This window comes from Daucus carota, chromosome 1, assembly GCF_001625215.2.
Source record: "Daucus carota subsp. sativus chromosome 1, DH1 v3.0, whole genome shotgun sequence".
Lineage (NCBI taxonomy): Eukaryota > Viridiplantae > Streptophyta > Magnoliopsida > Apiales > Apiaceae > Daucus > Daucus carota.
The window spans coordinates 2,270,487-2,283,863 of NC_030381.2; the positions used below are offsets into that span (position 1 = coordinate 2,270,487).

General features: G+C 34.4%; 2 protein-coding genes across 4 annotated transcripts; both read right to left on the reverse strand.

Annotated features, from left to right (window-relative positions):
• Positions 1-449: 449 nt before the first annotated feature.
• Positions 450-3,775, reverse strand: LOC108194489 (replication protein A 32 kDa subunit A). Of its 2 annotated transcripts, none has more exons than XM_017361448.2 (10): positions 3,615-3,775; positions 3,248-3,358; positions 2,689-2,786; positions 2,556-2,597; positions 2,314-2,391; positions 1,537-1,615; positions 1,317-1,421; positions 1,128-1,207; positions 909-977; positions 450-739 (listed from the first exon to the last, which is right to left on the reverse strand). In XM_017361448.2, the coding sequence occupies exons 1-10, from the start codon at positions 3,687-3,689 to the stop codon at positions 655-657; spliced, it is 822 nt and encodes a 273-aa protein (XP_017216937.1). In that variant the 5' UTR covers positions 3,690-3,775; the 3' UTR covers positions 450-654. The 2 variants fall into 2 exon arrangements, with proteins under 2 accessions (XP_017216937.1, XP_017216946.1); XM_017361457.2 differs by having other exon boundaries at positions 890-977.
• A 1,688-nt stretch (positions 3,776-5,463) lies between these two features.
• On the reverse strand, positions 5,464-11,884 carry LOC108205332 (cysteine--tRNA ligase, chloroplastic/mitochondrial). 2 transcript variants are annotated; one of them, XM_017375254.2, is made up of 9 exons: positions 11,429-11,884; positions 10,618-10,681; positions 8,920-9,081; positions 8,500-8,670; positions 7,847-8,128; positions 7,568-7,693; positions 7,056-7,256; positions 6,427-6,528; positions 5,464-6,153 (listed from the first exon to the last, which is right to left on the reverse strand). In XM_017375254.2, exons 1-9 carry the CDS (start codon positions 11,818-11,820, stop codon positions 5,914-5,916), a joined length of 1,740 nt encoding a protein of 579 aa, XP_017230743.1. In that variant the 5' UTR covers positions 11,821-11,884; the 3' UTR covers positions 5,464-5,913. The 2 variants fall into 2 exon arrangements, with proteins under 2 accessions (XP_017230743.1, XP_017230744.1); XM_017375255.2 differs by having other exon boundaries at positions 5,713-6,153; positions 10,618-10,685; positions 11,429-11,568.
• Positions 11,885-13,377: the final 1,493 nt, after the last annotated feature.

A 13,377-nucleotide genomic window follows, 5' to 3' on the forward strand; every position in this document is an offset into this window, starting at 1 on the left:
TTGTGGTTATATTTGAACAAATACTTTTGAAATATTAATTTTATTGGAGTTTTATAATCTTATATTTGAGTAGGGAGACTCAGACCACATTTCAGAAAAGTCCCTATTTTCCATTATTCTAGTAGCTGAGGAGAAGTCTATTCAGTGCAATGCAACTACAAAAGAGATTCATGTGTGTTTTAGCTTTAAGTCTTTGTATTTGCTTTACAGTGAAAGAATAAACCCACTCACTATTCACTTGCTTCTGGATTCTGGTAAAGTATTATGAACCAAGCAATGTAGCCAAGTAGCCAACTCTAGTTTGTCCAGCCACACTAAAAGTGACAGGTTATTCTACACATGTTTTTGTTGTTTATATCCTCTGGTTAACGGTGACTGCTCTTGCCTAGATACAGGGTTCTCAAATTATGTCATAACATAACGTCGTAAATTAAGACAGAATGGAATCCTTGATGAGAATCAGCATTAGACTGCATATCAGCACTACACATAACTAAAGTTTAAGCACAGACACATAAATATATATATGTTACTAGATTACTATTACTGATGTCAACCTCAGGCAACGAGAGTGCAGGCCGAACCTATTTCAGAAGTTCGTAAACAAAAATAAGGTGTTTTTGGTCCATGTAAAACAGTATATGACCAGAAAGATCAGCCTGAAGTAGTTGCCTTGTAGTGAAATTCATCAATTGTGGAATAGATCAAGCCTTCATCTTCAAGGGTGCGGATGGATTCCCTGCAATGACAATAAAATTAGAGAGACAAGTTTAACACAATAATAGTCTGTTATTGAGTGTGCTGTCTGTCTGAATTTCGAAGATCAGCATGTGAGTGTAGCCTTGTACATGAGAGGGAGAGCATTGAAAGAAACAGGGAGAAAGAATACATTGAGAGAGAGGGAGTACATTAGTTTCTCTACTGGAATTTTCAGCTCCTTGTGAAGAACATCCCTATGCATACCCTTTTCATTTGCACTGCAATATAAATGAATTCGAGACGTTTAAATTTAGATGATTAACTTATGCATGAAGAAAGCTCTTCACAACTGAATATAGGCAGAAAAATTACTATAAGAAGCTGATTGTTATATTGAAGTAATAGACCAAAACTTTTTCAATACATACAAACTTGAAGGTCGCTGAAGATAGTCCAGGACCATCTGGTCAAAGCCCTTAAGTCCATCACCATTAAGCAGTCCTGACAGCTGCATGCAGGAAAAGAGAGAATTTACTATTGTGTTCAATACAAGCAGAGCTGATTTCCATACAGAATTACAAATACGTCTTTTTTTCCTGGGGGGGTGGGGGGCTTACAGGATTAGACACTGGTGCCTGATATGCATTTGAAGCACCTGTTCCCTTCTGTGTAGGTGTGCTCAAACCTTGACCATTCTCAAACTGAGTGGAAGCATCAGCTTGCTGTTACAGCAGAATAGCATTCAGATATGATGATATTCAAATGAAGTTAAATACAACACATCTTTAAGCTATAATATGATCAACCTACAGACAGCTCAATCTTTAGATGAACTACCTGCAAATGTGAGTTCTTCAAATGGAAGTGTATGCACTCAATAAAATGACAAGTGACTTCATCAAAATTGGTCACAGGCCTGAAATAAGCAGCAGCAGCAAAAATTAGACGAAAAATATCAAGACTAGCATACAACAAGGATGACAGCCAGCCTTTACAGTAGTATATTTCATATTAATCCTCCATTCTTCAGTTTCTCTTAGATACAGTTCAGGATAATTAAAAGCATGTCTACACTATTTCATCAAGTTAATAAACAGTAGGTCAGAATCAGATATATCAAAGTTTTGACCATGTAAAGTGTTGATTTAATTTGATTGGTATCACACTTCATTCTGTAGCCACTGACACCAACTATCTAGCACTTTCCAAAGCATCTGCTAGAAGCCTAGACAAAGATAAATTACAAAATCAAAATAAACCAATTCTAGAACTAAAAGTGTGTTTTATCATATACAATAAACCGCATATGGAGGGACTATAAGTAGCTGTGGTAGTAAAGCTCAGAGCCAGCCAGCTCGGCCTGATGACACTAGCTAGACAATTCTAGAGTTCACTGATGTTATCTTCACATGTGCACTTTCTTCATGTATTAATGTACATATCTGAACTGTATAAATATGATTTAAGTTGATATATTGAGGATAGATAATTGCATTTAAGTTTCTTTAAACGAAATACATCAGAATGACACATCAGAATATTTAAAAAAAGAAAAACTGGAAAAAAATATATATTTTCAAAGCACATATTCTGAAAATATTTTTGAACTGTTACCTAACAGAAAATGCAGCAATTTGCTTTTTCCCCTGAAAGCTTTTCAATCGGCCATTGACTCGGGCATACATCCCTTCTCTGTGGCAAAAATAGCATTAAAATAGAATCAAAAGAACCTCCCAGTAAAAATAAGTATAATAGACACATTCAGTTATGTTTGAATAGTATTCAACAAACTAATCAGAAAGACTCAAACACAATCATTCTCTAAGCCTCTACCCAGACAAATTGCAAGAACTTACTCTATCTCACTCATTTCCTTTGTGTCATATCCTTCATTGACCCTAGAACAGAGCAAATTTCCATAGCATCAGCATCCAATTCTTGGTAAATCAGTAATATTACCTACCAAAAAGTATATAGTTTACCACGTACCATCTGATACAATCAATTCGGCCTGTTCCATCATCAAGAGTGAAATTAACATCAGTAACCCTTTCTGTCTTGCTTGTTATCATTCCCACCACAGAAACCTACTCAACAACACAAACAAGTAATACAATGTTAGAATCACGTACTATTACATGTGAAGGGCTTCACTTATACGAAAATCTTGTATACAATCAGTATAAGCACCATAACAAACCATCACCAATTACAGTCTACAAATTCTTTCATTTCTCAACATTTAGGCAATGTATGTAATCATCACTTTCAAGCATGTACGCACTCAAACCACTGCTCTCGTCGAATGAGTAATCAGTATAATAGGCACATGGTATTTCTAACCAATTAAATTATCCAATTCTAAAAATATTCATTTTTAAAGGTTCAATTAATTAAATCTGATTATTTGCCATTAAACACCAAATCCAAATATATCAAAAATAAATATCAACTGCTCTTGTTAAATCGATCATTTACGCATAAAAGGAAATTAATTGCATTTCAATACAGATCCTTATTTAGGGCAAAGGATTGGTTACAAGCTTACATTAGCAACATCAACGCCAGCGACCAGAAAATTGGACTTCTCATCACCGGACTGCGAGGCTTCAATTATCTTCTTTACCGTTACCGGTATCGTACCCGGAGCATCTCGACTCTGATGATAAAGTAAATCCAAAAATGTAAACATAATATAAGGGGGGGGAGAGAGAGGGAGAGAGGGAGAGGGGGAGGGGGAGGGGGAGGGGGAGGGGGAGGGGGAGGGGGAGAGAGAGAGAGAGAGAGAGAGAGAGGGAGGGAAGGAGCGGGAGAGAGAGAGAGAGAGAGGGAGGGAGAGGGAGGGAGGGAGGGAGAGAGAGAGAGAGAGAGAGAGAGAGAGAGAGAGAGAGAGAGAGAGAGAGAGATCAACTTACTTTAGCGGGAGAGACGCCGGAATCAGTAGCCTGAGAGAAGGTGAAGTTTCCATCGAATTGAGTAGAGGCGAACATGATTTCTCAAACCCTAGAAAAACACTTCAAATCTTGTGTATGTTTTACAGATATGAGGAATTTTTGATCAGTTGTGTGAGAATTTATTGGGGTTGATTTTATTTTTACAAATGCTTTTTCTTCCCGCCAAATTTTGTGATTCTTTTCCCGCCTAAATTCCTTTTTCCAACTCTTTCTGAATTTCTATCATCGCAACTTTTTATTTCCGAAGTCATTTAAGTGATGCGAAAAAAAGAAATGAAAACGAGAGATAATTTCATTTGATAAAATTGATTAAGAAAAAAGGGAAATAATCACTTTAGAGCTGTTTTCTCTCCCTAGCGAGAGTTTGTTTTTTTTTGATAAAAAGGAATTAATTCATTAATTAAAAGCCATACGGCATCTACAAACACAATCGAAATTGGACAGACGCTGAAAAATATCGCTGTTGAATCCTTCCTTCTTGGAGAGGCAACTGAGCGATTTGAAGATGATTTGAATATACACACTTGTTTCCATCTGATTGGTTTTCACCTGAGTGTTCTGAACAATCGACCATAGATGTGATCCCATGATAACCTTCAGATCTGAATCAAACCCATGAAAATCATGCCGATCTATAACCTCGGTCATGAAAAACATCAAAACACACCAAACACAAAACAAACCAACTCTCACAAGAAGGAGAGACTAACAAAACCCAAATAAATTGGGAACTTATTGAATGAGAAAGAAAACAGGAAAAAAAAGGGAATCGGGGCTTTCCACCAGTGAAAACTGATGGAAGCCCCTTCAAAAATCTTTGACGGAGGCTAGGGAGGCGAGAGTTTTGTTTTTCGCTTCTTAATTGTAAGCGGGGTCTTGATTTGGTGATGAAAATTTGTATGGATCGCCGTTTTGGTCGATAACTCAAACGATAGCTCTATTAGGCATGATGAATAGGGTACCAGTAAATCAACGAGGATGCATGAAGCGGGTACTTGTATTTGTATATACATTTTCTTCAAAAAATCGTTTAACTGTCATTTTATGAGAACAGGCGATTGCAATTTACTGTTTGTTCGACTCGATCATTGGTGTAGATACCATATGACTTGTTATTATTAAATTAACATCTTTGTTAAAAAAAAGAAAAAAAGAAAAAAGGGAAATGTGTTTGATTGAAGAGCTTTTAATACATTGAATGATTATATATCGAAATTGATACTTAAATTCGCTAACTCTTTAATTTCATTTCAGGTACGAGCTATGTGAAATAACTGTGATTATCGTGTGAGATTACTTCTTTTTTTTGGTTATTTTTTAGTTCATAATATTAGTTGCCGATTAGTGGTATATAAATTTTGTCTTTGTCTTTTTGTCAGAATATTATATGAATTTTAGATTATATGATTCTCTGAAGATGTTTTAACATCAATCTCGTCTAAGACTTTGTGCTTTCGCGATTCCACCATTCTGTCAATTCTGTTCCACTTAATCCGTTTTACGATCACATAAATAATTCTGTTCCACTTGATCTCTCTTATGATCACATAAATTTTCGGCAATTTTTTTTTCCTGTTTCATTAATCCAATTTTCATTTCATCCGGAAAAAACCATAATATCTTTGTCATTTGATCCATAAAGTTTCTTTCGACGAAAATAAATTATTTCTTTATATATATGGACAAGTCGTCTTTCCGAAAATGTTTCTAAGATCCGTATATACGATATTCTCGATTGAACCCTGCTACAAGAGGAATATAAAGGTGTCCGGAATGGCAGAGATATTGTGGCGATATCAAGCTTCTGCAGTTGAAGAAAAGAGATTCAATGGATCTCGTGTCACTCCAAATTTAAGAACTTCTCCAAGTTCAACCCCATTTACATGAATCTCAATGTCTTCTAAACAACATTTTGCAAGGAATATTAACTCCGATTTTCTAATACACTCAGATGCGATATTGTAGAAACATGATTTCAAGCTCTTTTCGACATATAACCCAGAAGTAGTATGTATTATTACTACATCTGGTTGAAAACAAAATACTTTTGCAAGAATAAATAATCACATAGCCACCATAATGCAGCTCTCTTCCTATCTTTCATCATTCCATAACGCAGTAACTCGGTGCAATCTGGATTGACGTTTTAATTTTCTGTAAACTAGTTGCCTAATATGGTTCCCGGGATCAACAGTGTTTTTTGAGTCTTTTCGTGGTGTCATGCTCAACTATAACCTGACAATGATACCTCTATCATCATTCAAGTTGTTGCAGCAGCCAGCTGTTCTTGCAATCGGCTAGGAATAGCTGGTCTCCATTTCGTGCCCTCTGGGCTGTCCATGAGAGCAATCCCGGCAGCAGCTAACTCTTTCCTGATTGCATCTGATTTTTCATATTCCTTGTTCTTTCTTGAAGTATCTCTTTCAGTGATTTTACTAAGAACCTCTTCTTCGGTCAATTTTGCACGCTTCAGCGCCTTCTCTTTTAGCTGTTGTAAAGCCTGAAATCATTGGAAGAACAAACTTACAATATGCCCTAATCCAGAAATCAGAACATTGAAGACCAAATAAAACACATCAACTTGGTAAACAAGGTGTAATATCAGAAATGGTCTGGTAAAGATATTTAAATGAAAAAAAGAATCTCTGCCACCATGTGAATTGACAAATCGCCAAGCAAGTTGGTAATTTGGTATACAATATTCCCATTCCATAGGCTAAAGTAAAACATCAAACTGTAAATAGTGTGAAGACTACGTTTTGGAGCAACATACTTCTGTGTATCCTGTTGGCATGAGCCCTAATATTGCCAGAGCATTCCGCATTGTCTTCTCTAAAGCACCAAGGGACTCTCTTCTCAATGATGCCTTCTTCCCCTGTGTCAAGGAAACTTTCAGTAATATATAAGCTATAAATAATATTTATCAAACAAAAAATTTAAGAATAGAAATAAGTACCTAAAAAAACTCCAATGAAATAAATAGTAAAGAAATTCGATTAAATGTAGTTGGGCTTTTGTACCTTTTGCTTTTAAGTGCATATGTTGCACTCAAACCTCAGCTTTTCAGTATTTAATAATAAACTTATTTTACTTGAGTGCAATACTAAAGCATAATCATCCAATATCTACTGCTGTATATCCAAAGCAAACTTCAACATTTTTCAAAAAACGATACAAGTAAAGGGACTCATATTAAGATGGAGAATATAGTTTATTTGAAGACATACCAGAAAAATATAGGTTGAACTGAAATTATAATGGTGCATGTTAAATGAGGTCCGTCACCTAAGTAGCATCTAGTCAATCGAACTTTGAAATCGATACTCATTCATCTAAAGGTGTATTGTCAGATAAGCCTCATTGATTCAATTTGTTTACAGTTATTGTCCGAAACCCAAATACCTTTTTAGTGTGTAGAAGATCATTGGCAGTTTTTAGTGGGTCAGATAGAGCAGCTAAAATATCTGGAGTGTGAAGGTCATCTGACATTGCTGTAAAAAGTATATTTTCAAAATTGCTGATGCAATCTATCGTTTGTGGTGGAATATTGTCAAGTCCTGTTGCATCATTCCGGCCTACAAAATCTTCACAGTCATGCAATGTCTGCAACAAATGAATTCAGATCACATACAAGGAGAAGAGTACTTGCTTTTATCAAGGAGATATAAATCAAAAAAATAGAGCATACTGAAACTACAAATACAGATCATAGAAAAATAATTTTTTATGTAGACAAGGCAGGGATATATCTACTTCCACAAGGCCAATATCACTTGTGCCTAGAATGCAATATTCTCATCATAACTACTAGTATCTTTCTGCAAATATGTAGGGGATAAAAAGGGAGTACACTGCTGTGTTATGTGTGTGCTTATATATAATTTCATTGTTGAAGACCAAAAATACTATGATACCTGATAGATGTAAAAGATTCTCTCAGACGCACTCTCGAGCTGAAGGTCTGAGTAATTAATAGGAGACCTGTAATGTGTTCCGATCAAGAAGTGCCTCAAAGCAAGTGGGTGGTACAAATCTATAACCTGGGAAAACATCAAATATAATACTTCAGTTCTAGATTTATTAAAAAATTTGAATTAATGCATTAAGGGCCTCAAAACGCGTCCAAAGTAATATCCTCTTATAAGTTGGTCAATGTAAATATAGTTACTCTGATTCTCACAAAATTCCTTTACCTGCCGAATTGTGAAAAAGTTTCCGAGGGACTTGGACATTTTCTCCGAGTCTATTGTGACAAATCCATTGTGTATCCAATAACTGATGTCACTTTTGTCACATGCAGCACAGTTCTGAGCAATCTCATTTTCATGGTGGGGAAAGATAAGGTCCATTCCGCCACCATGTATGTCAAAAGAATAACCTAAATATGCCGCACTCATGGCACTGCACTCAATATGCCACCCAGGTCTTCCCGGGCCCCAAGGACTCTCCCAGGAGGGCTCTCCTTCCTTTGCAGACTGTATAAATTATCAACACAAAAATTTATTGAGACAAACATATGTTTCTCAGTAGGCTGAAAAGACTCGTTCTTCACAAAATATGGAACCTACCAAATGCATTAACAACTGTTATTCTGGTATACAGCAGTAATTTCCATGACTATATCTCAAATAGACATTCAGTTTGACACTTTGACTTTTAGAGCACATAAAAGAGGAAAGAAACATGCTGACTAATGCCCGCCCTATACAGTGCCAATATTATGAATGTATAACAGGTTTGTACATGCCACAATATTTGAGAAAGAATTTATTAAGGCATCAATAAAAATTAAAATAATCTTATGAGTTATCTGCAGGGCACTTGCAGAAATTTTAAAAAAAAATACCTTCCATAAAGCAAAATCAGCTGGATTTTTCTTTCTTGTGTCAATTGCAACTCGTTCACCAGCTCTATTATCTCCTATCTTTCTCCCAGATAATCGGCCATAGTGAGGAAATTTGTCAACAGCGAAGTATACATCTGCATCAGTTCTGTAGGCACATCCATTATCAAGTATCTGTTAACAAAGTAGATCATCAAGTTTTCAATAGTTACGTCCCTTTTGTTGTCATCTGCTTCGCTTAGGACAAAGGTGTCGGCTAACGACTTATTTGATACAGTTGAAATATTTATTAAGCTCTGGACCTTAAAAGAACTAATGTACAACCAATTACTGTAAATCTTCCCACAGTCAATGAATGTCAACTTGTACAATAAACAGTTTTCTAAATTGTCTGAACTGGAATATTTCAGGTCAACCACATACCTGCTTAATCATATCGATGATATGTGAAATGTGATCAGAAACACGAGGCTCAACAGAAGGAGGTAGACAATGAAGATCTTCCATATCCTGGTGAAACTCTTCACAGAAACGTCTACTCAAACCAATTGGATCCTCACCCAGCTGATTTGCTCTGGAAATAATCTACACGATGTAAAATTGCAATCAGATATAGTGGAATATGTATGAAAGAAACAGTTGGTACCTGATAGTCTAGTAAATTGGGCTGAAGAGTAAATAGTACTACTTCTAACATCTCTATGTGTTAAACTATACAGCCTCCTTCTTACACCATTAGAGACACCAAACTTATTTTCAGATGAATAATTTTGACCATGCAAACTTATAAGGGTTAATTATCAAACTGATCACTAAAGTGGACAAATAGTATCAAACTCATCACTTATTTCCACGGGGTCTCAAGTGGCTCACTAAAGTCGCTTAATGTATCAAACTCATCACTGCCGTTAAAGAACCTAACAGAACTTTAGACGGAATGACACATATTGACGGTAGGGTTTGACATGTGGCATGCCACATAAGTTTACATGGAAATAAAGTATGCAATCTTTTTATTAAATTACTTTTAAGATATAATTATCTAAATAAATGCATGGAACTAAATTTTAATATATAATTAACTAAACAATTAAGATTAACTTTTATGTTTTTTATTAGATTATAATTATTTTTAAATAATATTGAAATGTTTTCTCTTTTAATAATTATAATTATTATTGTTGGCAAAAAAATATTTCTACATTTTCTTTTTTATTTTCTTTCATTTGTTTTTCTTCAGTCTTTTTTATTAACGTGCCACGTCAACCGCCAATGTGTCATTCCGTCTAAAGTTCTGTTAGGTTTTTTAACGGCAGTGATGAGTTTGATACCATTAAGCGATTTTAGTAAGCCACTTGAGACCCCGTGGAGATCAGTGATGAGTTTGATATCATTTGTCCACTTCAGTGATGAGTTTGATAATTAACCCAAACTTATAATAAGCAAAGTCAGGTATTTTACCAGAAAATTATGTTTAAATCAATTTTAAAAATTTACACTTAGTGTTAGCCTTCTTTTTCCCCGATAAACTGTACTTCTTTGCTATTACATAACATAAAAAAATTGCCAATATCAATTATAATATTAAATTGATATTTAAACAACCCTGGCTGTTAATTAGATAGAATACTAGGTTCCTTGTTATTTTATAAAACTATAATCTTTAACTTTTGTCTTAATATTCCAATTTTTACATGTCATTATGCATTCTATTTAAAGATCGTAAGCAAAATTGTATATATGGTTTCAACAATGTAAACTGATCTGATTCAAACCATCCTCTTGTTGGGTGTAACTGTACCAATTCCACTAAAGCTTAAGAGAAAGTAATCATAGTTCATCATAAGAAGGATCTAGAACTCAGTCAAATAATGAGTAACAACTATAAATCATAATCATCATTCATCAATCAACAATATTTAAACAAAGCAAAAGAATGAGTATTGCAAGTGTCAGTAATCATATACTTAACAAATGAACAAGAGGCTCATAATTGTCCATTTGCAACAAGTCAATAAATTACCAAGGTGTCACTCATGAATTGAAATAAACTTCTTCATTTATAGAGGAAATAATAGAAGTTACAGAAGTAATAGCATAAGGTAAAAAAAAATTGCTCACCTTATCATCAACATCCGTGAAATTGCGAACATAATTCACTTCATATCCCAAAGACCTTAGATATCTGCCTAATCATTGACGAAAACACATCCAAGAATGTCCAGTTAGTTATTATGTATCAGCAGCAATCATACAACCATACAAACAAGAAACATGAAGAAGTAACTTGCAAACAAAACCATTGCATTCTACAAATTTACAAAAGCTTAGCTTTGTTCAGTGCTAAATAAAATTTTCTAATAACAAGACAATATTTTACTAATTTATGAGCACATGTATGCATTCAGCAACCACAATCTACTATCAAGTTTAATTTCGAATTATGGGTTCAATCTACTTATATAGGATGATCAAGTCCAATCAGGATCATATATATCAAAAGGTTACTTAACACCCTGCATTCAAGAATAAGCCGCAATGTATGACACTGTCCAAAACCGACTTACTTAAACAATCATTTTTACCATAGACAACAACTAAACACAAATATCTATCCCGAGAGGGCGGAAAAGGAAAAGGACCAACTACTTGGACTGATCAAATAACTATAACCTCAAATGACGTGATCATTAATTTTTCACTAATTTAAAATCACATACTATTCTAGCCAAACTCAAGTAAAATTAACATCTTTATAACACACAAACAACATATATCACGAGATAACCGCCTACTTGGACTGACCAACTAAATGACATGATCATCAAAATTTCATTACTTCAAAATCACCTACAACATCCTCATCAAACTTAACTAAAATCACCATCATTACAAACACACAAATAAACATCTCGAGAGCGCGGAAAAGGACCTGAAAAGCACATCAACCGAAACATAAACCCGGGCATGACCAATGTGGCTAAAATCATAAGCAGTAACCCCACAAACATACATCCCAACTTTCCCTTCAACTTTAGGCCTAAACAACTCTTTCTGCTTACTCAGCGTATTATACAGCCACAACTCTCTCTTAACTCCACCACTCTCCCCCTTTCTTTCTGCCCCATTGAGGCCCAGCCCATTTCTTGATCTTGGCTCAGCATCACTCAGTGAGCTGCAAAATTGAATCTTGGCCGTTGATTTGGGGAGATTCTTGGCCAAGAATTTGTGGGTGTGTGTCAAAATTGAAGCTTTGGATGAGTAGAGAGTGGGAGATGAGCAAAGGGGGAAAGAGGGCTTGTAGGACTTGAGCATTGCTAGCATTTTTGAGGTTTATCCCTCTGCGTTAGCGTTATCCCCAATTGCCGAGCCTTTTCTGGGCAACTGTATTTATGAAAATAAATATATTTGAAATCAATTTGTCCATATTTTCTTAGGAAATAAAATAAATGTGGGTATATTTGGAGGATATTTGAATTTTTTTATTGTATTTTTGGGAATTATTCATATTTGTGTAGAAATTTATCTCGAAAATGATATTAAATTATTTAAAATTTATGTATGATTAAATTTTGTTTTAATAATTTACATTGGTATCATTAATTTTGTTAAGAAAAATTGGTTCAAAATTTCAGATTTTATGAAAAAAATTGGTTTTAGTTATTTAAAGGCATTAAACAATTAACAAATCATGTTTACAAATATATTTTATACATCAGATTTTCACCATAATTTTTTGTGATAAAAAAATAACAATCTCTTCGTAAGAATTATTAATATTATAATTTTATATTTCTTTTATATTTGATACGCTTCGGATGTTCTTCCTTGTTTCATCGATTTTCTAAATAAAACTCTCTCTTCGGGCAAAGTCATCTAAGATCTATATTATCGAAAATTTCGATTTTCGTTCTTATTTGTTTCCAAAGGATTTTTTGGTTTTGTGAGGATCGGTTATATCCTAATTTAGGTTCGTGGTGCATATCTAATCATTTTAGTTTGTAGTTGGACTTTCTCTCTTGTGCACAATTATAGTTTGATAATTTGATTTCTCTTTTCTCACTTTCTTTTGTGAGAGTTGGTTTGAATTTATTGATAAAAGCTTCTCGGGGATTACATTTGTGGTTGATAGCTCAAACGAATTTTTTGGAAAAAATGGTGATCACAGAGCAATGATCTATAAATATATTATCGTCAATTTCAACATCGCTTATTTGTCTCATCGTGGGTATGAAGACGGGCGTGTTAATCTATGTATATTCGACTCAATCATTCTTGTAGTGCCGCTCCTTCTATTGAAAAAAAACCTACTATAAATTTATCTTTTTATGACTATTGGGCTCCCTGGCTAAGGCAAGAGTCAAGATTTCACAATACATGCAAAATTCAAAGTATGCAATACATAATATTGTCGAAATTGTTGTGTAATTTCAAAATTCTCATTGACATTTTATCGAACACCTGTTTTGCATTCGAAATTATATATTTTAATTCTGTATTTAATTTACTGTTTAGTTAATTTAATTTTTATTCGAAATAAATTGATAATGGAAGAAGGCGGAGGAATAATCGACCCAACAAGTACGTGCTACCCTAGGAATCTTCGAAGAAGGTATTTTTTTCAACACAATTATAATTTTATTATTTAAGTAATTAATTTTTCATGTATATTATTTATTTTTAATTTATTTATTTTCATGTAGGTAGTGGTAGCGCAAGTTCAGACCATCCTAGCATGTTTGGAATTATCATCGGAGCCTTTTCGGGTCATTCACGTTGATCGGGTTACTGTAATGATACGCATTCACAACAATGCAGGTTCATTTTAGACGGTGGCATTTTTGTAAATTAATGATACCTAAAGGGTAAACAATAATTCCT

What these genes read in the sequence shown, in the direction of transcription:
- LOC108194489 (XM_017361448.2), bottom strand. Translation starts at nt 3,689, where the DNA reads ATGTTCGCCTCTACTCAATTCGATGGAAACTTCACCTTCTCTCAGGCT. An exon ending in CTGGCGTTGATGTTGCTAAT is followed by an intron (nt 2,787 to 3,247) that starts GTAAGCTTGTAA and finishes GTTGTTGAGTAG; the next exon opens with GTTTCTGTGGTGGGAATGAT. An exon ending in AAGGAAATGAGTGAGATAGA is followed by an intron (nt 2,392 to 2,555) that starts GTAAGTTCTTGC and finishes TTTTTGCCACAG; the next exon opens with AGAAGGGATGTATGCCCGAG.
- LOC108205332 (XM_017375254.2), bottom strand. Translation starts at nt 11,820, where the DNA reads ATGCTAGCAATGCTCAAGTCCTACAAGCCCTCTTTCCCCCTTTGCTCA. An exon ending in CTGATTTTGCTTTATGGAAG is followed by an intron (nt 8,129 to 8,499) that starts GTATTTTTTTTT and finishes TAATTTATACAG; the next exon opens with TCTGCAAAGGAAGGAGAGCC. An exon ending in GAATCTTTTACATCTATCAG is followed by an intron (nt 7,257 to 7,567) that starts GTATCATAGTAT and finishes CATTTGTTGCAG; the next exon opens with ACATTGCATGACTGTGAAGA.